The sequence below is a fragment of the Elephas maximus genome, chromosome 3 (genome assembly GCF_024166365.1).
Source record: "Elephas maximus indicus isolate mEleMax1 chromosome 3, mEleMax1 primary haplotype, whole genome shotgun sequence".
Taxonomy (NCBI): Eukaryota; Metazoa; Chordata; class Mammalia; order Proboscidea; family Elephantidae; genus Elephas; species Elephas maximus.
In genome coordinates, this window is record NC_064821.1 from 24097904 (window position 1) to 24124742 (window position 26839).

A 26839-nucleotide genomic window follows, 5' to 3' on the forward strand; every position below is an offset into this window, starting at 1 on the left:
ATGTGATGGATGCATATAGTCAGGGCACATTAGTTTTACATATTATCTTTATCATTAATTACATAGCTTCATACCATTCAACTAATGTATCCTGCGATCTGACGAGTTTATTTGTCTGGATCCCTGTAAGATCCTTTTACTTCCATCCTTATCCAAGTAGACATTGAATACTTGGAATTCAATCATTGAGTGTCATGAATTCCTGAACCCTCAGAGAATATCCTGTACTTAGCACAGAGTAGGCTACAACCACAATGAAACAACAAATCTTTATTAAATGCAGAATAGACCCTTGGTTCCTTTGTTCCTTAGTTCACAGGATCAGATCATAAGCTGTACTGCTTCTGCGCTGAGTGCTTTCCTGCCTGTAGTTTCATCCCTCCAAGGATGTCCCATAGGACTAGAGACAAGATAAAATGGGGCATGAATATATCTATATCATGAGCTTTCTATGGGACCTATTTAGTTAGTAGAGTGTAAAATATCAATTATTTTCAAAAAATTGTGGAGGTTTTTGTAAAACTGAAAACTAAAAAGGAAAAACAGAGAAAGAGATGGAGAAAGTAAGTCTTACTGTGTGAACCTAGGCACATTTTATGATTTCAATACATTCTATGCTTGACTTTCTTGGGACATGTTAGGCTTCTACCTCTCCCATATAATCAAATAAAACCATGATTATATTTTAGCAATAAACCCACTACTCTCATATTGATTCAAATTCTGATTAAAAAACATAGTCCAAGTATTTATTAAGTGCCAAACCTTTCTTAGCTGCCACACATATCCTAGTGATGGGTATTATTCCCCCCTATTTGCATGTAAGAGAGGATGAAATATTCACAAGCACTCCAAATTCTTTGTGTGACTGATTTGGGATTTGGTCCTTGCCCTTCTGACCCCTATTCCAGGATTCAGTCTCCTCAACCAGAGCTGAATGATTGTGTTTCTTTTCAGATGAGCAAATGGAGACTGAACCATTGATTCTTCCTCCCACAACTCAGTGAGTTCAACTGTGAATTAAGAAAATAGGCCAAATGAAATCATGTTAGACCTACCAATAGAAATGAAGAAATGAGTTGCCATCAGAGAGCTAAAAGAGGAAAATTCAAGTCTCCCACTAAGGAAGGATTGTCTTGGAAAGCTCTTAAGTTGGCCTAAGATAGCTGAGTTTCAAACCTGGCTTTGGAATGTCCCTGGTCCTATTTTCCTGAATTTACAAATAAGGGTGTTGACCTGATGAGGAAACAATGCTTTCTAAACATTTAGGACGAGAAACGTAATTCGGCAATTTATCAAGGCAATAAAGAATGGAAATAAATAAAGGAAAATGTCAACGGAACACCAGACATTTCCCTGAGATGGTGTAGCATTGATGCAAATGCCAATGTCTACACAGTGAAAAATAGGCAGAGAGTGTTTCTGAAAAGTAAATCATTGCTTAATCATTGGTGCATTTTACACTAATGCCATCTTTGGAATTGGCAATGTTGTATGATTTGAATGTTTATCAAACACTGAGTTATCAAAGTTTAATGGCCAATAAGCCAAGGGAGAGGATGTATACTTTAAAACTTTTTAAAAATTGACCCACATATTTGAAAAGCCATGTATGTCCATATAAGATGGGTGTCAGAAAACCAAAGAATGATGAAAACCTGTGAAGATAACTGATGTATAAACACGCTCTATGATGATGAACATTTCAATCTAATTTAGAATCTAGCTAATGAGGTCCTTGGGTGAAGCAAATGGTTTGAACTCGACTATTTACCTCAAGATTGGTGGCTGGAATGCAATCTTCAGTGCCATGAAAGAAAGACCTGGTGATCCGCTTTTGTAAAGATTAAGGCTATGAAAACTCTGTGGAGAGGTTCTATTCTTTAACACATGAAGTCACCATGTTGCAATCAACTCAGTGGTGATTCTTTTTTTTTTTTTTAAATCTCTTCCTATCCTATATGTTGTTTTTATAAATACTCCAAATCAAGGGAATTTATACACTGTACTTGTTTAAAATAAAGTACATTTGACTGCGTCTTAAAAAGAACGTCCAGTTTCCATTGAGTAGGATCTGACAAATGTTCACACTATGCGTGTCAGAGTAGAACTACGCTCCATTGAGTTTCAATGACCTTATTTCTGAGGTGTCTCTGGGTGGAATCCAACCTTTCTGCTTAGCAGCCAAATGTGTTAACGGTTTGCACACCCTGGAACCGCAAGTACTTCTAGTGTTCTTTAATTGAAATGAATTTTTCTTAAAAGAAGGGTATTTCTTATTTTATGTGCTTTTCTCATGGTGGGGAGGGGGGGATGGTGATAATTTGCTCTTTCTATGAACTCGTTATCATAAAATGGCAAGGACATTTTAACATTCTTTAGCATAGCATCTCTAAAGTGGTTGGGTACAGAAAAAATGAATAGCACAGAAAACAATGAGGGAAAAGTTTTGAGAAATACAGTGGTTGGGTTTGCTGTAACTGAGTAATACTGCTGAAAAGCACTGGGGTATTAGATCCTTAAGTGTGAACACATGAGTTTGTGGGCTTTACTTCTGAGTTTCTTGAATTCAAAATACAGATACAGTTTCAGGTGGCTTTTTACCTGTTTCCTGTTTAACAATATTCTTTTTCCAAAAGCTGTCGTAAGTACATGGAGCCACAGAATCTAACAGGTGTCTCAGAATTCCTCCTCTTGGGCTTCTCTGATGATCCAGGACCGCAGTCACTCCTCTTTGGGCTGTTCATGTCCATGTACCTGATCACTGTGACTGGGAAGCTGCTTATCATCCTGGCGGTCACCTCTGACTCCCATCTCCACACCCCCATGTATTTCTTCCTCTCCAACCTGTCTTTGGCTGACATTGGTTTCATTTCTACCACACTACCAAAAGCGCTAGTGAACATTCAGACACAGAGCAAATCTATCTCCTACGGGGGCTGCCTGATACAAATGACCTTTTTTCATCTCTTTGGATGTCTGGACGATCTGCTCCTCACTGTGATGGCATATGACCGGTTTGTGGCCATCTGTCACCCACTGCACTACACAGTCATCATGAACCCCCGCCACTGTGGCTTGCTAGTTTTGGTGTCTTTTTTCTTCAGCCTTTTGGACTCCCAGCTGCACATTTCAATGGTGTCACAACTTACCTTCTGCACAGATGTAAAAATCCCTCGTTTCTTCTGTGACCTTACTCAACTCTTTAAATTTGCATGTTCTGACACTTTTATCAATATCATATTAATATATTGTTTTGGTGTCATCTTTGGTGGTGTTCCATTCTCAGGGATTCTTTTCTCTTACAGTCGAATTGTTTCCTCCAACTTTACACGACAAGACCCTGAGAAGTTCAAGGGCAGGGATTGGATATCATTGGTATATGTACTACAAATCTAATGTATTAAGACCATATATTAGTCCTATCTCCAATTTTTATAATATTGAATATATTATTCATTATGTTATAAAATAAAGGTGAAGACAATTTGACATCCCCACACCCAGTATTTTTATTCCTCTTTGGGACATTATATCTTCCATAGAGACTTTTAAGAACTCCCAAAGAAAAATGTATGGTTTGTTATTTTTATTATTAGGGATATTTGATAGGATCTATTTTTTATTATTCATCGTTTCATTGTATGTGAAAGAATAAGAGTCGTAGAATAAAGGGTAGGGTTTGATAAGCTCTATAAATAACAAGGTGATAAAAAATTGACCATAGACATTCCTCAACTGGATACCTGAGAAGAGAATGCTGGAATGTAGTATCTTTCCTTTTCCTTTAAGGATACTCATTCAGGGAGAAAAGTGGGAAAAGTACAAAGCAAATCTCTCTTTTTACCACAAGAACACAACTGTCTTTGGTTTTTATACACCTGTCCTCTACACGCAGCTTTGGCAGTGATTCTAGAATCTGATCCCCTCCTTCCATTATGTTTAATATGAAAATTTTGCCACTATGCAAGGGTGCTGAAAGCTCTCAATGCTTATCCTCTACCTCTCCAATTCACCTCAACACACCTGTCATTTGTTCTCCTTAAAATACCCTCAGCCATTTATCCATATATAGGTAAATAGCATCCTTTTGTCCATATTCAATGTAATTGGGTATATATTCCAGTTTTCTTCATATCAGCTAATGAGAAGCCATTCTCTAAGTCCGTCAGAGCAGAGAAGCCTCACCCAGGTGGCCACGTGGATAGAATGTAAAAGGTACGAAACACCATTACTCCACTTTATCTACTAGGGAAACAAACTAGGTAAAATATAAACACATTTTATTAAAGATTTCAAGACTTGTGAAGACAAAGAAATCGAAGAAAAATTACATTCTAGAGTGAAGTGAGCCTTTCATAGTTAAGCAGATATCAGTTTTTGTTGGGGATATGTGTTGGTTGAATTTGTGCATGGAAAGGGTGCAACTGGCCGAATGGAAGGACTCTGCTGCTGCTAGAGGAACCAGAGAGCCTTCTGACTTTAAGTCTAGCAGCATCATGTTGGGGCTTGTAGAAATTCTACCATGTTTCTGTTTTTCTTCAGGGAACGTTTGCTGTGTGCACAGTGGTGCTATGGATTGGGATTATGCTGGGAAGCAGATGGACCTCTCTTGAGTCTCATGGTGCTTAGAGCCACCATCCTTATAGTGAGTGAAGCACGTGTAGTGCGTAGCTTCTAAGATTCTCCCCAAAATCCCCAACTGCTGAATTCACATTCTTGTGGCTATCCATCCTCTTGAGTGTGTGCTGGACTAAGTTAATTGCTTCCATCACACAGAATTTGGAAAACACTTGGGTTATCACTTCCAACATTGGGTTATAAAAAGAATCTGGCTCTAATTTTGCCAGCCCTCTCCTGTTCTCTAGCCAGCACACTCTGATGAAAGCCTGCATCCATTTTGGCAGCTGCTTGATCCAGAGGCCCATGTGTTCAGAAGTTAAGGTAGGCCTCTGGCCAACAGCCTGTGAGGTGCAAATCCTGAGAATTGATGTCCGAGTGACCTTGGAATCAGATCCACTTCCAGGCAAGTCTTGAAATGACTGCAGCCCTGGTCAACATTTTGAATGCAGTCATTTGAAAGGCCTATGGTGGTATTTAGGGGAAGGATCAAGTTACCAAATATGAAAAAAGAAAGAATGTTTTAAAGTACCACCACACATTAACTACATAGAAAAACGAGAACTGTTTATGTCATTCAAATTACCAAAAAATATAAATTGCCAATGTATAAAACCCCAACCATATGCAAGGGCTATAGAATGGAAGATTAAAAGTCAGAAATTTTCCTTCATGACAGAAATATTAATTCAGATAATGAAAATAGCATCAGATTCTTGGTATAGAAGACATGCTGTTGTTGGTAAGCGCTGTTGAGTCACTTTTGACTCATATGGACCCCATATGTCAAAGCAGAACTGCCCCTTAGAATTTTCTAGACTATAATCTTTATGAGACCACATCACCAGTTCCTTCTCCTGTGGAGTGGCTATCCGCGTGGTGCTGCAGTTTATAGTGTCATGTTGGCTCTGCCTCCAGGTTTGTTAACTTTCTTCGCGGTTACCTTGAAATTTACCCCATCTTCCCAAGATTAAACCAGTTTTTTATTACTTGATAAGCCTTGACTTCCTCTCCATTTGAAAGCTCTATACCTTTTTTTATACCTAGATCATTTATTCCCTCTTTTATTGTTCTAACGTTGTCCTCCTTTACTGATCGATCTCTCTGGCTCTCTAAATGTTCTTTAGCAATCCCTCAGCTATGGTGTAGCAGGTCAGGTCCATTGGAGGGGGAGGGGCCGGGATGGGTCATTTGCAGCACATACTGAGGTTGAGAGGGCACGGAAGAGCAGCAGTGCAGGGTGGGGACTGGTGGTCGGAGCCTGTGCTGCTTGAGGTGAGTGCCCAGTACATCGCATAATTAGGTAGGAGGGAAGGGGGAGGATGTGACATGTGGAGCTAAGTGTGTGTGGGAGAAAATAGAGGGAAGGGAATGAAACAGCAGTTAAAAAAAAAAATGGTGCTGAAGGAGCCTGCTGGTGGAGTGAAGAGGACCCAGGGAAGATGTGTGCTTGTGACATCTAGTCAAGTGGTGTTGCAGAGCTCATCAAGAAGGGGCAGAGACTGCACATGTGGCTAGCTGTGCAGAAGAAAGGAAATGGAGGAAGAGAGATAGTGATAAGAATCTGAAAGACATTGACTGTGTGGATCATAACAAATTCTGGATAACTTTGTGAAGAATGGGAATTCTAGATCCCTTAATAATGCTTATCAGGAACCTGTACACAGGTCAAGAGGCAGTTATTTGGACAGAACTAACAGATATTGAGTGGTTTAAAATCAGGCAAGGTGTGTGTCAGGGTTGTATTCTTTCACCACACCTATTCAATTTGTATGCTGAGCAAATAATCTGAGATGCTGGACTACATGAAGAAGAACAGGCCATCAGAATTGGAGAAGACTCGTTAACAAACTGCGTTAAGCAGATGACACAACCTTGCTTGCTGAAAGTGAAGAGAACTTGAAGCACTTAGCGATGAAGATCAAAGACCGCAGCCTTCAGTATGGATTGCACCTCAACATAAAGAAAACAAAAATCCTCACAACTGGACCAATAAGCCACATCACGGTAAATGCAGAAAAGATTGAAGTTGTCAAGGATTTCATTTTCTTGGATCCAAAATCAACATCCATAAAAGCAGCAGTCAAGAAATCAAAAGACGCATAGTATTGGGCAAATCTGTTGCGAAGAACCTCTTTCAAGTGTTCAAAAGGAAAGATGTCACCTTGAAGACTAAGGTGCGCCTGATCCAATCCATGGTATTTTCAATTGCATTGTATGCATGTGAAAGTATGACAATGAATAAAGAAGACGGAAGAAGAATTTATGCTTTGAATTTTGGTATTGGCAAAGAATATTGAATATACCGTGTACTGCCAACAGAATGAACAATTCTATCTTGGAATAAATACAACTAGAATCCTCCTTAGAAGCAAGGGTGATGAGACTGCATCTTATGTACTTTGGACATGTTGTCAGGAGGGATCAGTCCCTGCAGAAGGACACCATGCTTGGTGAAGGAGAGGGTCAGTGAAGAAGAGGAAGACCTTCAATGGGATTGACTGACACAGTGGGTGCAACAATGGCCTCAAGGATAACAAGGATTGTAAACATGGCGCAGGACTGGGCAGCATTTAGTTGTGTGGTACATAGGGTCGCTAAGAGTTGGAAATGACTGGATGGCACCTAAAAAGAACAACAACATAAAACATGTTTCTATCTAACTTCTTCATCTGTATATTTGTGAAAAGAAAGGCACACATCTGAAAGAGTGGTTAAGAGGAGGTGAATGAAAAGTACTGAGTAGAACAGTGTTTAGTACCTAATAATGGATCAATAAGTGGACACTAACATAGTAATCATATGGATAGGCCATGTAATTGGTTTTCCAGGGAAACTGATTTTCAACATTAGCTTTTCTAACTTATTAGCTTTGTGGACACGGACTCGTTATTTAACTCTTAAAAAAAAATAAAAAAAAACTCTTAAAGCATCTGATAATTCATTTTCTATACTATTTACCTTACAGCACTGTAAAGATTAAGAAGATAATGCATATCTTGCACGAAAGGAATTCTGCCAATATAGATGTCATTGTTGTTGTCTACTATAACACAGATGCCATTCAAATAAATTATTAAAACTCCATGTGTGCTTTTCCCTGGATGCCTGATGACCATTACATTTTATCTTCATACAACAAGATCTTGAGCTGTTCAGGGGAGGACTTGAATATAATTTATTTTTGTAATAATAATCTACTGCATTAAAACCAGAGATTCGTTACATCTCTATTGTGTATAATGTTGAATAAATTATTCATTATCTGATAAAAAAGATGGTGAAGAAAATCTGACATCCATACATCCATTATTTTACTTCCTCCCTGGAGCATTATACAGAGATCTTTAAGAACTCCTGAAAGAAGAAATGTATGCTTCGTTTGTTTTTATTATTATAGAGATTTGTTGGAATCTATTATTCACCATTTAATCATATGTGCAAGAATAAGAGTTGTAAGCCTAAGGTTTGATAAGGTTTATAAATATAAATAAGGGTAAAAAGTTGAGAGTATACTTCCCTCATTTGGACATCTATAAAGGAATGTGGTATATTTCTTTTTCCTTTAAGGATACTCATCCAGAGAGAGAAGTGGGAAACGCACAATGCAAATCTCACTTTCTACCAGAAGAACACAACTCTCTTTGGTTTTCATACACCTGTCCTCTACACTAGCTTTGTCAATGACTTTGGAAACTGATCCTGTCTTGCCATTATGTTTAATATTAAATATTTGCCACTGTCCAAGGACAGTGCTTATCACCTATGTCTCCAGTCCACCTCTACACATTTTCCATTTGGTCTCCCCAAAATTATTCTCAGCCATTTATCCTAACATAGGTAAATAGCATCCATTTGTCCATACTCACTTTTACTTGGTGTATGTTCAAAATTTCCACGTATCAGTTAATGACAAGTTATTCTCCTAGTTCTTCAGAACAGAGAAGGCTTAGTCAGGTAGCTGCATGGATAGGATGTAAAAGGTCGAATATATCATCATTCCACGTTATCTACTGGGGAAAAACAAACAACAAGAAAAAAAAAAAACCTACATAATCATAAAGCACATTTTGTTAAAGATTTCAAGAGTTCTGAACATAAGGAAATCTAAGGAAAACTGCATTCTGGAGTGAAGTGAGCCCTTTCTAGTGAAGCAAAAATCAGAAGCTACTGGGAATAACTTTTGAATTTGTTCATGGAATGGTTGTGACTGGCCTAATATTGGTGGAAGGATTCTGCTGGTGTTACAGAAACAGAAGGGGCTTCTGACTGCAAGACCAGGAGTATAAGGTGGATTTTGTAGGAATTCTACTATGTGTCCTTTTTTTCTCCAGAGAATGTTTGCTGAGAGCATGGTGATGCAATGGATTGTGACTCTACCGGAAAGCAGAGGGACCTCTCTAGCTTCTGGTGGTGCTTAGAGCCACTGCCCTTATAGAGAGTGAAGCTCTTTTAGTGTGTAGCTTCTACAATTCTCCTTGTATTCATGTTCTTGTTGATAACCATCCCCTTGAATGTGTACTGAACTCAGTTAATTGCTTCCATCAAAGAGAATTGGGAAAACTACTGGAATATCACTTCCAACAATGGGGTGTAAAAAAGGATCTGGCTTTCATCTTGCCAGCCCTCTCCTGCTCTCTGGCCAGCCTAGTCTTATGAAAATCAGCTTTCATGCTGTCAGCTGCCCGATGGAGGGGCCCATGTGGTCAGAAGTGAAAGGAAGCCTCTGGCCAACTGCCTGTGAGGAGCAAATCCTGCCAACTGACATCTGAGTGATCTTGGAATTGAATAAGCATCCAGTCAAACCTTAAGGTGACTGGAGCCCTTGCTGACATTGTGAATGCAGCCTTCCCTGAGGCCCATAGAGGTATTTGGGTGAAGGATCAAGTTACCAAATAAGTACAACAAAATAAATAGTTTTCTAAAGTACCCACATATATAAACCACAGAAAAATTTAAACTGGCAAAATTTAAAGTAGCAAAAAACATAAAATGCCAACACATTAAACTCCAAACCTCATGCAATGGCTACAGAAAGAAGATAGGATGTTCTCCTTCATGACATGAATATTAATTCAGAAACTGAAACTATTTTCAGATTCTTGGTGTAAAAGATCTGTTGTTGCCGTTGTTGTTAGGTACTTTCAAGTACTTATTCTCTTAATGACCCCGTGTGACGGAGCAGAACGGCCCCACAGAGTTTTCTATGCTGTAATCTTTATGGGAGCAAATCTCCAGATCTTTCTCCTGTGGTATTTCGAAGTGGCTTCCAACTGCCAAACTTTCTGTTAGCAGCCGAGCACTTAAGCGCTATGCCAACAGGGCTTTTATAGAATATTTAATCCTCTCTAAACTACATGATTTATTTAATGGGTTTGAGGATATTAAATCGCACATTGATTGTTTAGATTGAAAAAAAAAAGTGTCTGATTTTTATGTGAAGATCTGTACAACTTGGTAATTAGAGGTGAGGAATGTAGGTGAGCTTCCTCCTTAGAATGGTACGGCCCAGATACTAGGGATGTTCACTTTCTACTCTTCCTGCTTCATTAGTACTAACAAGTCTTCAGAGATTGGAAAAACATGAACCAATCTGGCTAATTGTGAGCTCTGGGCATTGAGCTCCCAAAGCCATACAACTGTAAATATCCCACCTGTGCACTCAAGGCCTTCAGTTTGCTTTCCCAGTACAGCAAGCTCCATAACTGTGTTTCTCCTTTACTATGGTCCTTTGAATCAGGAGGCCCACACCTGAACCTCTCTTCTTGTGAGTCCTGAGGAAGGAGACTAGACCATCATCACTTATTAGGCAAGACAGTGGTGGTGGACCCACACTCCTTGGTCATGCCCTGGTAGAGAGACCTGGCACAATCCATTAAATTCCGTGGAAGTCAGTGGACATAGTGGGGCTGGAAAGCAGGTTCCTCCTCATCAGGACAGCTAACACAATTGGGATGACCATATGGAAGGCCCTGAAATGCTAAGTTTCAGATCAGAGGCCAGTCAGGTTTCTGTTCCTGGTTTTGGTATAGGTCTGAGAAGGCACCTTCAGATTTTTAATTTCTTCTACATTGGTTCTAGCTCCCACAGGCCCTTCCTTACCGAACAAGAAATGAGTGCCTCTCACCTGTCCCCTAACACTTCAACTTGATTTAGTTGATGATGATGATAGCCATAATGATGAGGATGATGGTAGTAACCATGGTATTGTGAAAGTTTACTGATGTTTGCCTAGTGCCAGGATTTGAACTAAGTTTTCTGTGTAACTTGTTTCCTTTTTCTGCACAACCACACCTAGAGATGAGAATACACTTTATGTCATTTCATAGAAGAGAAAATGAGCAGTCTTTTTTTGTAACTTGTTTCAGGTCTTGGGCCAGAAAAGGTTGAAGCCAGGCTTGAATGCAAGCAGTGTGACACCAGACACAGGGCACCTGGCCATATTCTCCCCTGCTATCACCATGTTATTTTGCCTTCTTGGTCTCTCCACACAAAGACCCCCTGTTAACTGTTCTCTTCAGTGGGGGGTTCTGCTCTACCACAGTGGACAGTGGTGGGTGCCTCTTGGTGTCTCCCCTATTAGAAAGCTAGTTAAGAACACAGGAGAAGATCACATCATGAGGTGGCAGATGGTAATTAGGACGGAACTCTCTCTTGCCTCTTCTCCCTGAATTTAAGTCCGCTGTCCACTTCCTTTCATCATTGTAATTTTACATATCTCAATCTTGGAGTCACGAAGACTGAATCTTGAGTTTCATTCCCAGTCAGGACACTGGAATGAGTTTAAAGGTGTAAGTTAAGATGTATCTTTGGTTAAGTCCCCTAGACTTTTGCTTTAAACATTTGAAAATCTTAGGAAAGAGAGTGAAGGTGGTCAGCGCATGGGCCTCAGTGACTTACAATTTAATGTGAATCCTGTCTGCTCTACTTATGATCTGTGTGCCATGGGGCAAGTTCTTAGTATCTCTCTGCCTCTACGTTGCCATCTAGTTGATCCACAGCTGATAGAGAGATATGTATTACTGTATGTATTGAACAGATAATGCATATTACATACGTGATTAAATATGTGAAGGATATATACAGTCAGGGCACATTAATTTTACATATTGTTATTATTAATATAAATTAGTTGAGGCTTCATCCCATTCAACTAACACATCCTGTGATCTGATGGGTTTGTCTGGATCCTTATGAGAGCATTTTATTCGCATTTTTATACAAGTAGATAGTGAATACATGGAAGTAAACACTGAGTCTCATTCCTTTCTGATTCCCCAGAGCCTATCCTGTGCTTGGCACAGAGTAGATTACAACCACAAGGACAATAACAAATTTGTGTTAAATATGGCCTTGGTTCCTTTGTGCCTTGTTTCACAGCATCAGAGCATAGGCTGTATTGCTTCCAGGTTGAGTGCTTTCCTGCCTATGCTTTCATCCCTCTCATAGAACTAGAGACAAGAAAATATAGGACATGATTATGTCTATATCATGGAGTATCCAGGGGACGTATGTATTTAATACAGTGTATAATTTTCAATGATTTTTCAAAAAATTGTGGAGATATTCATAAAGATGAAAACTAAAAAGGAAAAATGGAGAAAGGGAAAGTACATCTTACTATGTGAACCTAGGTATATTTTATGATTTCAATACATTTTATGTTTGAATTTCCTGGGACATATTAGGCTTCTATCTTCCCCATATAATCAAACAAACAACAAAACTGGGATTACATTTCAACAATAAACCCACTATTGTTATATTAACTCAAATTCTGCTTAAAAATCAATGTCCAAGTATTTATTAAGTGCCAAACCTTTGTTAGCTGCAACATGCATCTGAATGATGGGTATGATTCCGCCTATTTCCAGGTAAGAGAGGCTGAGAGATTTACCTGCACTCCACATTTAGTGTGTGACAGATATGGGATTTGGACCTTGCCCTCCTGATTCCTATCCCAGGGCTCTGTCTCCTGAAGCAGACCTGAATGATTGTGTTTCTTGTCAAATGAGCAAATGGAGACTGAACCATTGATTTTCCTCTTACAACTCGGTGAGCTGCTCTGTGAATTAAGAGAATGCGCCAGATGGTCTACAGGGAACTTTATAGCATGGATCTTGTGGATTGTAGGGTTTTCTATGAATAGTAATGCATTTTATTGCATACTCAGGAAATCTGAACTATGGCAATATTATTTCCTATATTTAAAAAACAAAAAAATCCGTCATCAAGTCGATTCTGATTCATAGTTAGGCTATACGATAGAGTAGAACTGCCCCGCAGTGTTTCCAAGGAGCATCTGGTTGATTTGAAGTGGTGCCATTTTGGTTAGCAGCCAAACACTTAACCACTGTGCCTCCAGGGTGCCATTATTCCCTGTGCTGGATGGTAATTTTCATGTGGATCTATCATGGAATGACCATTACCGGACAACTTTCAAGGATATTAGATTCCATACCTTGAAATAAGAGCATGTATTTGTGTCTGACTTTCTATTGGTAAACAAATGTTGGCAATTAATAGTAAATTTGAACATGCATTAATTTTACACCTTGAACAACTATACTCCATGCATGTAAAATATAGAATTTCTCAATTGTGACTAATAAATTAATACATCATTAATGATATATAAATAAATAAGAAATTCTTAATTGTGAATAGTATATACATTGGAGGAAGAATTTTATTATGATGGTCTTAATAAGAAATTGACATAAAATGATCCTTTGCTTAGCAATACCATGCACCATTGACAGCGTTTGAAATAGATATGTGTACTTTCTCAGAGACAGTTAAAACACAATGTTGTGGTAAATGAGAACTTTTGTGGGACAATATGTGTAGGATTATACTATTTAGGTAGATTTTCAAGAAAACTGGTTATGGATACATAAATTAGTACTAATACTATAAAATTATTGAGAAGAAAATATACCCACAAAATTTGTGACAGAGATTGCTTTTGGGGACCAGGTGTGTGGAGAAATAGGATCATACACTGAGAGCAAGAAAACCCAAGTTTTAACGGTAATATTTAAATCTCTGAAATAGGAGTTAGGAAGCAAATATTATTAAATGTTTATATAATTAATGTTGGGAGTAGATATTAATGATAAAAATAGTTCACATTGATGAAGCACTTACAAAAGTCTGACAATAATGTAAAGCAGTTGTTCTCAACCCTGGCCGAGGGACTCACATGTAGAGTCTGATTTAATGAGTTCTAGATTGTGGCCAGCTGGTCAGTATATTTTAAAAGATCCAAAGACAATTATAATGATCCACTAGCATTGAAACCACTGGTGTAAGGACTTTATATGTATTATTTAATATAATTTCTTTCTACAACTCTGTATGTTAGGTTTAATTAGTATATATATTTCAGCAAATTACCAATGTGTTATTTCATATTATCCTCTGTTCTTTTCACTTTTATCGTTTCCCAGATGAAGTCATATTGGACCTACTAATAGAAATGAAGAAGTGAGTTGCCATCAGGGAGCTGAAATGAGGAGAATTTCAATCCCCCCAATAAGGAAGGATTGACTTGGAAAGCTCTTAAGTAGGCCTAAGATGACTGGGTTTCAAATCTGGCTCTTTGGTTATGACTATTTAATTTTAATTTAGAATCCAGCTAATGAGGTCCCTGGGTGAAGCAAACAGTTTGAGGTTGACTACTAACCTAATGGTTGGTAGTTCAAACACACCCTTCAGCTCCATGAAAGAAAGGTCTGGTGATGTGCTTGTGTAAAGATTGTTGTTGGTGTTGTTGGGTGCCATCGAGTCTGTTTCAAATCTTAGAGACCTTATGTACTACAGAATGAAACACTGCTCAGCCCTGCGCCACCCTCACAATCATTGTTACACTGGGCTCACTGTTGCAGACACTACGTCAATCCATCTCTTTGAGGGTCTTCCTCTTTTTCACTGACCCTCTACCAAGCATGGTGTCATTCTCCAGGGACTGATCCCTCCTGATAACATGTCTAAAGTGTGTAAGACACAGTCTCACCATCCTTGCTTTCAAGGAACATTCTGATCATACATCTTCCAAGACAGATTTGTTCGTTCTTTGGCAGTCCATGGTATATTCAATATTCTTTGTCAATACCACAATCCAAAGGAGTCAATTCTTATTTGATCTTCCTTACTCATTGTCCAGCTTTCACATTCATATGAGGTGATAGAAAATAACATGGATTGGGTCAGGCACACCTTAGTCTTCCAGGTGATATCTTTGCTTTTCAACACATTAAAGAGGTCTTTTGCAACAGATTTGCCCAATGCAATGTGTCTTTTGATTTCTTGATTGCCATTTCCATGGGTGTTGATTGAGGCTCCAAGTAAAATGAAATCCTTTACAACTTTAGTCTTTTCTCTGTTTATCATGATGTTGCTCATTGGCCCTGTTGTGAAGGTTTTTGTTTTCTTTATGTTGAGGTGTAATCCATACTGAATGAAGGCAGTGGTCTTTGATCTTCATCACTAAGTGCTTCAAGTCCTCTTCACTTTCAGCAAGCAAGGTTGTGTCCTCTGCATAATGCAGGTTGTTAATGAGTCTTCCTCCAATCTTGATGCCCTGTTGTTCTTCATAGAGTCCAGCTTCTTGGATTATTTGCTCAGCATACAGACTAAATATACCAAAACCCATTGCCATCAAGTCGATTCTGACTCATAACGACCCTATAGGGCAGAGTAGAACTGCCCCATACGGTGTCCAAGGAGTGCCTAGTAGATTCGAACTGCCAGACTTTTGGTTAGCAGACATAGCTCCTAACCACTATACCACCAGGGTTTCCACAGATTGAATAAGTATGTTGAAATGACAAACCCTGATGCACACCTTCCCTGACTTTAAACCATGCAGTATCCCCTTGTTCTGTTCCAACAACTGCCTCTTGATCTGTGTACAGATTCCTCATGAACACAACTAAGTATTCAGGAATTTCCATTCTTCCAAACGTTATTCATAATTTGTTATGATGCACAGAGTTGAATGCCTTTGCATAGTCAACAAAACACAGGTAAACTTCTTTCTGGTATTTTCTGCTTTCAGCCAGGATCCATCTGACATCATCAATGATATCCCTGGTCCCAAGTCCTCTCCTGAATCTGGCCTGAATTTCTGGCAGTTCCCTGTTGATATACTGCTGCAGCTGCTTTTGAATGATCTTCAGCAAAATTTTGCTTGCGTGTGATATTAATGATATTGTTCCATAATTTCCGCATTTGGTTGGATCAGCTTTCTTGGGAATAGGCACAAATATGGATCTCTTCCAGTCAGTTTGCCTGGTAACTGACTTCCAAATTTCTTGTCATAGACAAGTGAGCACTGCTAGCACTACATCCGTTTGTTGAAACATCTCAATTGATATTTCATCAATTCCTGGAGCCCTGTTTTTCGCCAGTGCCTTCATTCTTTCATTCCCTTGGTTCCTGATCATATACCACCTCCTGAAATGGTTGAATGTCAACCAATTCTTTTTGGTGTAGTGACTCTGTGTATTCTTTCCGTCTTCTTTTGATGCTTTCTGCGTCATTTAATATTTTCCCCATAGAATTTTTCACTATTGCAACTTGAGGCTTGAATATTTTCTTCAGTTCTTTCAGCTTGAGAAATGCCCAGCATGTCCCTCCCTTTTGTTTTTCTATCTCCAGCTCTTTGCACATTTCATTATAATACTTTACTTTTTCTTCTCTATCTACCATTTGAAATCTTCTGTTCAGTTCTTTTACTTTATCATTTCTTCCTTTTGCTTTAGCTACTTGGCATTCAAGACCAAGTGTCAGAGTCTTTTCTGACATGTAGTTTTGTCTTTTCTGTCTTTTTAATGACCTCTAGCTTTCTTCATGGATGGTGTCCTTAATGTCATTCCACAACCCATCTGGCCTTTGGTCATTAGTGTTCAACTCATCAAATCTATTCTTGAGAAGGACTCTAAATTCAGGTGGGATATACTCAAGGTTGTACTTTGACTCTCATTGACTTGTTCAAATTTTCCTCAGTTTCCACTTTTACTTGCATAGGAGTAATTGATGGTCTGTTGTGCAGTTGGCCCCTAACATTTAATGGCAGATGATATTGAGTTTCCCTGTTGTCTTTTTTCACAGATGTAGTCGATTTGATTCCTGTTTATTCCATCTGGCAATGTCTATATGTATAGTCACCTTTTATGTTGGTGAAAAAAAGGTATTTGCAAAGAAGAAGTCATTGGTGTTGCAAAATTCTGTCATGCAATCTCCGGTATTGTTTCTGTCACCAAGGCCAGGATTGTCCAATTCAAAATGGCCAATACTAGTTCATTTCAGCTCACTAATGCCTAGGATATCGATGTTTATGTGTTCCATTTCAGTTTTGATGATTTCCAGTTTTCCAAGATTTATACTTTGTACATACCACCTTCTGGTTATTAATGGATGTTTGCAGCTGTTTCTTCTCATTTTGAGCCATGGCACCTCAGCAAATGAAGGTCCAAAAGCATGACTTCATCCACATCATTAAGGTCTACTCTTCTTTGAGGAGGCAGCTCTGCCCCAGTGGTATTCTGAGTGCCTTCCAATCTGGGAGGCTTGTCTTCTGGCACTATATCAGACGATATTTCCCTGCTATTCATAAGGTTTTTCACTGGCTAATTCTTTTTAGAAGTAGAATGCCGAGTCTTTCTTCCTGGTCAGTCTTAGTCTGGAAGCTCAGCTGAAACCTGTCCACCATGGATGACCCTGCCAGTATTTGAGCACTGGTGGCGTAGCTTCCCCCATATGTCTGTCAGTTTGTGATATTGTGGGAGCTTGTGTGTTGCTATGATGCTGGAAGCTATGCCACCTGTATTCTGTAAAGCTTAAGGACAAGAAGATCTTGTGGAGCAGTTCTATTCTGTAACACATGGAATTGCCATGAGTCAGAATCCACATAATGGCATTTTTAAAAAATGTGTTTCTAACTTTTTTTTTTAACACTTAATTGTTGTTTTTTAAATATTGCACATCAAGGAAATTCATTGCACAGTACTTGGATAAAATAAAGTACATTTGACTACTTTTAAAAAGTAAAAAAAAAAAAAAAGTAGTTGCCATTAAGTGGATCCTGATACGTAGTGACACTATGTGGGTCAGAGTAAAACTGTGCTCCATGGGGTATTCAGTGACTGATTTTCAGAAATAGATCACCAGGTCTTTCTTTTGAGGTGCCTCTGTGTGGGCTCCCACCTTTTGCTTAGCAGCCAAGTGTGTTAACTGCTTGCCTACCCTGGGACTGCAAGTGTTTCCTAGTGTCCTTTAATTGAAATAATTTTTTTATTAAAAGAAGGATATTTCTCATTGCATATATTTCCCCCACAGAGGGGTCTGATATATTGCTCCATCTAAAAATTTGTTATTTTCCAAGGTCCTTGCCATCCTAATATTCTTTAGGCCAACATCTCTAAATTTGGGTTGAGTATAGAAACAGGATAAAAACAAGGAAGTAGTTCTGAGAAGTACAGTAGTGGGACTTGCTACTACAGAGTAATTTTGCTGCAGTAATTAGAATATGAGGTCCATAATGTGAACACTTGTGAATTTGTCTACTTTACGTGTGCATTTCTTGAATTTGAAATACAGACACAGTGCTGGGTACCTGTTTACTTGTTTCCTTTTAACAATCCTCTTTTCTTTTTCCAAAAGCTGTCTCAGGTATATGGAGCCACAGAATCTAACAGATGTCTTGGAATTCTTCCTCTTGGGCCTCTCTGAGGACGCAGAACTGCAGCCCCTCCTCTTTGGGCTGTTCCTGTCCAGGTACCTGATCACTGTGACTGGGAACCTACTCCTCATCCTGGCTGTCACCTCTGACTCTCATCTCTACACCCCCATGTACTTCTTCCTCTCCAACCTGTCCTTGACTGATATCAGTGTCATTTCCACTACAGTCCTAAAGATGCTAGCGAACATCCAGACACACAGCAAATCCATCACCTATGCAGGCTGCCTGACACAAGTGTCCTTTTTCTATCTCTTTATATGCCTGGACACTGTGCTCCTCAGTGTGATGGCTTATGACCGGTTTGTGGCCATCTGTCACCCCCTGCACTACACAGTCATCATGAACCCCCGCCTCTGTGGCTTGGTAGTTTTGCTATCTTTTTTCATCAGCCTTTTGGACTCCCTGCTGCACATTTCTATGATGTCACAACTTACCTTCTGCACAGATGTGAAAATCCCTCATTTCTTCTGTAACCCTCCTCAACTCTTTCAATTTGCGTGTTCTGAAACCTCCATCCATATCTTATTAGTATATTGTGGTGGTGCCATCTCTGGTGGTGTTCAAATCTCAGGGATCCTTTTCTCTTACACTCGAATTGCTTCTTCCATTCTGAGAATCTCATCTTTAGGTGGGAAGTATAAAGCCTTTTCCACCTGTGGCTCTCACCTTACAGTTGTTTGCTTATATTATGGAACAGGCCTTGGAGTGTACTTCAGTTCAGCTGCCACATCTTCCCCCAGGATGTGTGCGGTGTCCTCAGTGATGTACACCGTGGTGACCCCCATGCTGAACCCCTTCTCTACAGTCTGAGAAACAGGGACATCAAGAAGGCCCTCTGGAGGCTCCTCAGCAGAGGAGTCTAATATTAAAACTTGTGCCATCTTTTTTGACATGTGGATTGGAAAAGATGGCAAAACCTAACATCTACAATCATAAGTCTTGCCTCTTAGTTACATCAGTTTTGTAGCTCTCAGAGGTTTCAGTATGGAGATTTCGTATATGAACATTGCTTCCCTTGTCACATGCTTACTGGGATAGTGGGAGTATTCTGGGATATGTCAATCAGCTTGATGGATCAAATCCCATTGTAGTTATGGAGCCTTCTGTAGCTTCTAATCTATGGCCCAGGATTTCTGGTATAACGCACAACTCTATTTTTATGTACTTAGAATCTTCAGCCTTTACTTTGTATCTAACAGAACCGTATATGCAGGTTATGTGTGAGAATGCATGTCACTGGTCCTAAGCCTTGACTTCATAATGGAATCGTCTAGGAAGCTAAAAAATATTGATGCTTTGGACTTACCACTATGGATTCTCATTTAATTGGAACACTATGTGGTTTGAGCATCAGAATTTTAGTGCATCACAGGTGGTTTTGATGTTCAGTGTGAGAACTACTGATCTTTTCAGACTTTTTTCAAAGATGACTAGGTTTGGGGGTCTTTTACTCCTCCTGAGCAAATGCTCAAGATCTCGAAGTGATCAGAGCTCACAACGGGCTAGGTATGAGAGAATTTACCCTAACAACCAGTAAGTGATTTTCCTCAATATTCGTGATATTTCTTCTCATAACTTCTCCCTGTATGTCATGTTGCTGTGAGCTGCTTTTTAGTTGCCTCCCTGACACATGGTGACCACATGCACAACAGAAGAAAATAATACCCAGTCCTGCACCATCTGCATGATCCATTGCAGATCAGGCTATTGTGATCCATAGGGATTTTATTGACTGATTTTTGTAAGTAGATCACCAGGCCTTTTTTACTAGTCCACCTTAGCATGGAATCTCTGCGGAAACCTAGTCAACATTTTAGCATAATGCGTGCCTCTGTAGACTCGTGGTTGCTGCACATAACATACATTGGATGGGAATCAAACCTGGTCTTCCACATGGAAGGTGAGAATTCTACCAATGAACCACCACCGCTTTTGCCCTGCACACAATGAAGTTGGTCATGTGTGCTTATTGATAAGCTATTGTCTCCCTTTTCCAGGTTCACCCTTCTTTATTCTGTGATGCTGGGGCCGGAGAGGGAAGCATCCATAAACCACTGTTCTGATTTCCCATCTGGCTTTATTGTTAGGTTCTTCTAATAAAGATCAGTAAACATTACCACACCCTAATAAGCTCAACACTGTCCTTATACCCTTATTCCCTTAGACCCTGATATGGTAGCTGCTTTCCGCAGTAACTATTTCTGTATTGCCACATTGTTCCTTTTTGTCTTTCAGTCCTTGTTTAAATATTTTACCAGTTTCCTGTATGAAATGCTCTTCATGGTGTTTTCAATTTTCTTTATTGAACTCTGACTGACTGATAAATTGTATTTGAGGAATAAAATTATGTGTGAAGTGTCTAAAATTGGAAAATTAGAAAGCACGCTCAGGAAAAAAAGGTAGGTGTAAATGGCACGACTTGGTCAAGGTTGTACAACAGAGAATTAAGGGGTCTATCATATTTCCAATTATTGTGGCTTTATTGGTGCTCTAGGATCATCAATTCATGGAATCATTATGAATAAGTTAAATTTTATCTTATTTTTCATTAGTCTAGAATAGCAGAGGATCACGTTTTCAAGAAAGAAGAGCCCTTGTCTTTCCTTGTAAGAAACTGATGAAGACATGGCTGTGTTAGCAGCTTTCCTTGTCTTTGGGCTCTTTCTGTGTTCTAGTACATGCGTGTGCAATGTCCTTTAGAAATAATGGCATAATTTCTGAGGGAGGAATTTTGGATGCTCAGAAAACCTGCCTAACCAATAGCTTCATTTACTCTGTCTTTTACCACTGAGTTCAATCCCCTACAAACTTTCCTGATGAGAAGCTTTGATAATGGAGAATCAGAGTGCACTTGCCAGAGGATGAGACCATACCAGTTTGTGGGAAGAGATAGTCCTCATTAAAAAAAAACAGGGAAGTAGTGTTGTGATTCTATGGTTATGCCTAATTGCAAGGAGACGTAGGAGTCCCATCTACCCTAGAACTAAGTTGTATATTCATTTCTGCAAACCAAGGAATGGTGAAAAAAATCGATGAATTCAAGGTATTGTCTCTTTTTGATATCTCATGGTGCTCTCTCCTCAAAGGTAGGGTTGGCTTCTTCCTATTCAAGCATCAAGACTTAGAATGAGTGATACTACTAGATTCATGGTATAAATGGGGAAGTGCCTGGAAGGAAATATGTCAGAGTTTCCTAATGACACAAATTTGTCTACTTATCTTGGATATGGATGAGGAACTGCAGGTTGTAGAAAGGGTGTGGGAGTTGGTAACATACTTCCAACCAGACCTTGGCTTATAAACTGGACAATTTTGGCAACTCAGAGCACCTCATTGATCCTTAGTGTCCTCATCATCAAATTGCAATTAATAGTGGTAAGCATCCAAGGCCATTGTAACGACTACATGTAATTTTGTCAAGGTTGGATTAAACAGTAGTTTCCCATCAAATGGCAGTTCTAATACCACTTTAGAGAAAAAAAAAAAAAAGTTCATTTTAATTGTGGATTTCAAGAATTCAAAAAGAACTTGATACTACAAGCTGTGACTTTAGGCATAATATAAAACATGATTCTGTTTAACTTCTTCATCTGTGTAGTTGTGATACCAAAGCACTCATCTGAAAGAGTGTTAAGAGGAGGCAATCAAAAGTGCTAATTACAACACTGTTTAGCACCTCTAACAGATCAGTAAGTGGAAACTAATGTAGTCCGTATATGGTTAGGCCAATAGGGTAGCTCAGCTAATGGGATTTGCAGGGAACCTGTCTGATTGTCCACATTAGTCTTCTAACTCATTAGCTTTGTGGAAATGGACTTGGTACTTAAATCTCAAGGCTGTTGTTCCTTCTTTTTCTATATTATTTAGCTGATGGCATTGTAAGGATTAAGCAGATAACACATCATGCTTGGTAAGAATTCAGTAAATGTAGACGTTATTGTTTTTGTCATCTACTGTAACACAGAAGCCATTCAAATAAATTATTTGAAGTCCATATGTTTTTTAGCTTGGATGCCTGATGACCATTACAATTTATCTTTACACGACAAGACCCTGAGAAGTTCAAGGGCAAGGATTGGATATCATTTATATATATGTTATAAATCTATTGTATTAAGACTGGAGTTTAGTCCCATCTCTAATTTTTATAATGTTGGATAAATTATTCATTGTCTTATAAAATAAAGCCGAGGATTATGTGGCATCCTTATACCCAGTATCTTTCATCCTCCTTGGAACATTACAGCTTCCATGGAGACCTTTAAGAACTGCTGAAGGAAGAAATGTATGGTTTGTTTTTGTTATCATGGGCATTTGACGGGATCTGTTATTCACCATTTAATTATGTGTGCAAGAATAAGAGTCGTAGAATGAAGGGTAGGGTTTGATATGTTCTGTAAATTACACAGTGATAAAAAATTGAGGGTAGATGTTCCTCAATTGGAGAACTAAGAAGAGAATGCAGGAATGTAGTGTCTTTCCTTTTCCTTTAAGGATATTCATTCAGAGAGAGAAGTGGGAAAAGCACAAACCAAATCTCTCTTTTTCCCACAAGAACAGAACTCTCTTTGGTTTTCATACACCTGTCCTCTACGCTCGGCTTTGACAATGACTCTAGGATTCTAATCCCCTCTTTCCATATGTTTAATATTAAAATTTTGCCACTGTCCAAGGATGCTGAAAGCTCTCAATGCTTATCCTCTACTTCTCCATCTGCCTCTACTCACCTGCCATTTGATCTCCCCAAAATTATCCTCAGCCATTTACCCACACATAGGTAAATACCATCCTTTTGTCCATGTTCAATGTCATTGGGTATATATTCCAGTTTTCTTCATATTGGCTAATGACAAACCGTTCTCTGAGTCCTTCAGAACAGAGAAGCCTCACCCAGGAGGCCACGTGGACAAAATGTAAAAGGTGCAACACACCATTATTACACTTTATCTACTAGGGAAACAAACTAGATAAGCCATAAGCACATTTTATTAAAGATTTGAAAAGTTCTGAACACAAAGACGCCTAAGGAAAATTACATCTTGGAGTGAAGTGAGCCCTTTGTAGTTAAGCAAATATCAGTTGTTGTTGGGGGTATGTGTTGAATTTGTGCATGGAAAGGCTGAGACTGGCCTAATGGAAGGACTATGTTGCTGTTAGAGAAACCAGATGACCTTCTAACTTCAAGTTCAGCAGTATCATGGTGGGGTTTGTAGGAATTCTACCATGTGGCCGTTTTTCCTCAGGGAATGTTTGCTGCATGCATGGTGGTTCTATGGATTGGGATTATGCTGGAAAGCAGAGGGACCTCTCTAGAGTGTAGTTGTGCTTAGAGCCACCATCCTTATAGTGAGTGAAGCCTGCATAGTGTGTCGGTTCTAAGATTCTTGCAACGACTCCCAGCTCCTGTATTCACACTCTTGTGGATAACCATCCTCTTGAGTGTGTGCTTGACTCAGTTAATTGCTTCCATCAAATAGAATTTGGAAAACTCTTGGGATATCACTTCCAACACTGGGATGTTAAAAGAATTTAGCTTTCATCTTGCCAGCCCTCTCCGGCTTCCATGTTGCCAGCTGCCTGATGCAGAGGCCCATGTGGTCAGATGTTAAAGGAGGCCTCTGGTCAACATCCTGTGAGGTCAAATCCTGCTAACTGATGCCTGAGTGACCTTGGAATGGGATCCACTTCCAGTCAAGCCTTGAGATGACTACAGCCCTAGTCAACATTTTGAATGCAGTCATTTGTGCAAAGTTATTTAGGGAGGGTATTAAGTTACCGAATAAGTATGACAAAAATAAACAATTTTCTAATGTACCACCATATATTAACTACACAGAAAAATTAGAACTGTTGCTGTTATTCAAATTAAACCCAGTGCCGTCGAGTCAATTCCGACTCAGCAAACAAAATATAAATTGCCAATGCTTAAAACCCCAACTATATGCAAGGGCTATAGAAAGGAAGATTGGAAGTTTAAAGTTTCCCTTCATGACACAAAAAGTAATTCAAAAAATGAAAATAATGTCAGATTATTGGTGTAGAAGACATACTGTTGTTAGGTGCTATGGAGTTGTTTTCAGCTCATATTGACCCCTTATGGCAAAGCTGAACTGCCCCTTAGAATTTTCTAGACTATAATCTTTATGAACGCACATTGCCAGGTCCTTCTCCTGCAGAGTGGCTAGGTGAATTTCAACCGCCATCTTTTCAGTTAGCAGCCAAGCAATTTAACCACTGTGCCCTAGGTTTTTTTTTTTTTTTTTTTTCTGTATTTTAGATGTGAGTTTACAGAACAAATCAGTTTCTCATTAAACGATTAATACACATATTTTCTGTGACAATGTTTGCCGCTCCCACGACATGTCAACCCTCAACCCTTTTCTACCTTGAGTTCTCAATTACCAGCTTTCCTCTCCTGACTTCTCATCCTTGTCCTGGGCTGGTGTGCCCATTTATTCTTGTTTTGTTTTATGGACCTGTCTAATCTTTGGCTGAAGGGTGAACCTCAGGAGTGACTCCAGTACTGAGTTAAAAAGGAGTCCAGAGGTCATACTCTTGGGTTTTCCCCAGTCTCTCTTAGACCAGGAAGTCTGTTAATTTTTTTTGTGTGTGTGTGAGGTAGATTTTGTTCTACATTTTTCTCTAGCTCCTTATGGGATTCTCTATTCTGATCCTTGTCAGAGCAGCCGGTAGTGATAGCTGGGCATCGTCTAGTTGTGCTGGACTCAGTCTGGTGGAGGCTGTGGTAATTGAGGTCCGTTATTCCTTTGAACTAATCTTTCCTCTGTGTCTTTAGTTTTCTTCATTCTCGCTTGCTCCAGACAGGGTGAGACCAGTGGAGTATCTTAGATGGCTGCTCACAAGATTTTAAGACCACAGACACTACTCAGCAAAGTAGAATTTTTTTTTTTCCTGAAGAAAAATATTTTATTTTTAAATAGTCACAATATTTCTGATGGGATTTGTGTACCTATTGGCCACTGCACAACTTCTCAGGCATTGGAATCATACTAGACACTCTTATTTCCAGATTTCCTATTTTATTTCCTGTTTTTCATGGCAGCCTCCAAAAATTCAGCTTTGCAAAAATATGATGCCATCAGAGAGAATGCATTATCATGCGATTCACTGTTGAAACCTTGAACTCTCTCAAGCAAATAGTTCACTAGGTGCCCAACAGATGTCACTGTGCTTCCCTCAAAAATGTAAAATACTTCATGGCACCCCTGTGAGTTCACTATGACACTGAAGGGTGACTTGATGTATAGTTTGTAAACCACAGCCACATGGAAAAATTATCTTTTTTAAAAAATTTTTTATTGTACTGTAAATGAAGGTTTACAGAGCAAACTAGTTTCTCATTAAACAATTAATACACATATTGTTTTGTGACATTCGTTGCCACCCCCATGACATGTCAACACTCTCTCCTACTTAACCTTGGTTCCCCCATTACCGGCTTTCCTGTCCCCTCCTGACTTCTCATCCTTGCCCTTGGGCTGGTGTGCCCATTTAGTCTTATTTTGTTTTATGGGCCTGTATAATCTTTGGCTGACAGGTGAACCTCATGAGTGACTTCATTACTGAGCTATAAGGGTATCTGGGAGCCATAATCTCAGGGTTTCTCCAGTCTGTCAGACCAGTAAATCTGCCTCTTTTTTTATTTTTTGGGAGTTAGAATTTTGTTCTACGTTTTTTTCCAGCTCTATCTGGGACCCTCTATTCTGATCCCTGTCAGAACAGTCAGTGGTAGTAGCTGGGCACTGTCTAGTTGTGCTGGACTCAGTCAGACGGAGGCTGTGCAAATTGTGGTCCATTAGTCCTTTGGACTAATTATTCCTTTGTGTCCTTGGTTTTCTTTATTCTTTCTTGCTCCAGACAGGGTGAGGCTGGTGTGCCTTAGACGGCTGCTCACAAGCTTTAAGACGCCAGAGGCTACTCATCAAAGTAGAATGTAAAACATTTTCTTTGTAAACTATGCCAATTGAGCTAAATGTTTCCCGAGACAGTGGTCCCCACAGCCGCAGCTGAGTAATTTGTTTCCTCAGGGAATTTGGATGTGTCTATGGAGCTTCCCTGACCTTGCCTTGGAAAATGTGTTCTGGCTTCTTGAGTATCATGTACTGTCTTACCCTTCACCAAAGTTACCACTTATCTATTGTCATTTAGTGTTTTTTGCTTCCCACTCCTCCCTTCTGTCTTAATCATCAAAGTTGGTTTGTTTTTTTGTGTAAACTTTTTTGAGTTTTCATAGTAGTGGTCACATACAATATCTGTTCTTTTCTGACTGACTTATTTCACTCAGCATAATGCCCACCAGATTCAGCCATTTCGTGAGATGCTTCCCAGATTCATTGTTATTCTTTATTGTGTAGTATTCCATTGTGTGTATGTACCGCAGTTTGTTTATTCATTCATGTATTGAAGGGTAGCTATGTTGTTTCCATCTTTTTGCTATTGTGAACAGTGCTG

General features: G+C 39.3%; 1 protein-coding gene and 1 pseudogene across 1 annotated transcript; both read left to right on the forward strand.

The window, feature by feature from the left end:
- Nucleotides 1–2697: 2697 nt before the first annotated feature.
- Nucleotides 2698–3399, forward strand: LOC126071111 (olfactory receptor 7E24-like). The gene has a single exon (XM_049875391.1). The coding sequence runs from the start codon at nucleotides 2746–2748 to the stop codon at nucleotides 3397–3399; it is 654 nt and encodes a 217-aa protein (XP_049731348.1). The 5' UTR covers nucleotides 2698–2745.
- A 14902-nt stretch (nucleotides 3400–18301) lies between these two features.
- Nucleotides 18302–19230, forward strand: LOC126071112 (olfactory receptor 18-like; annotated as a pseudogene).
- The last annotated feature ends 7609 nt before the right edge of the window (nucleotides 19231–26839 follow it).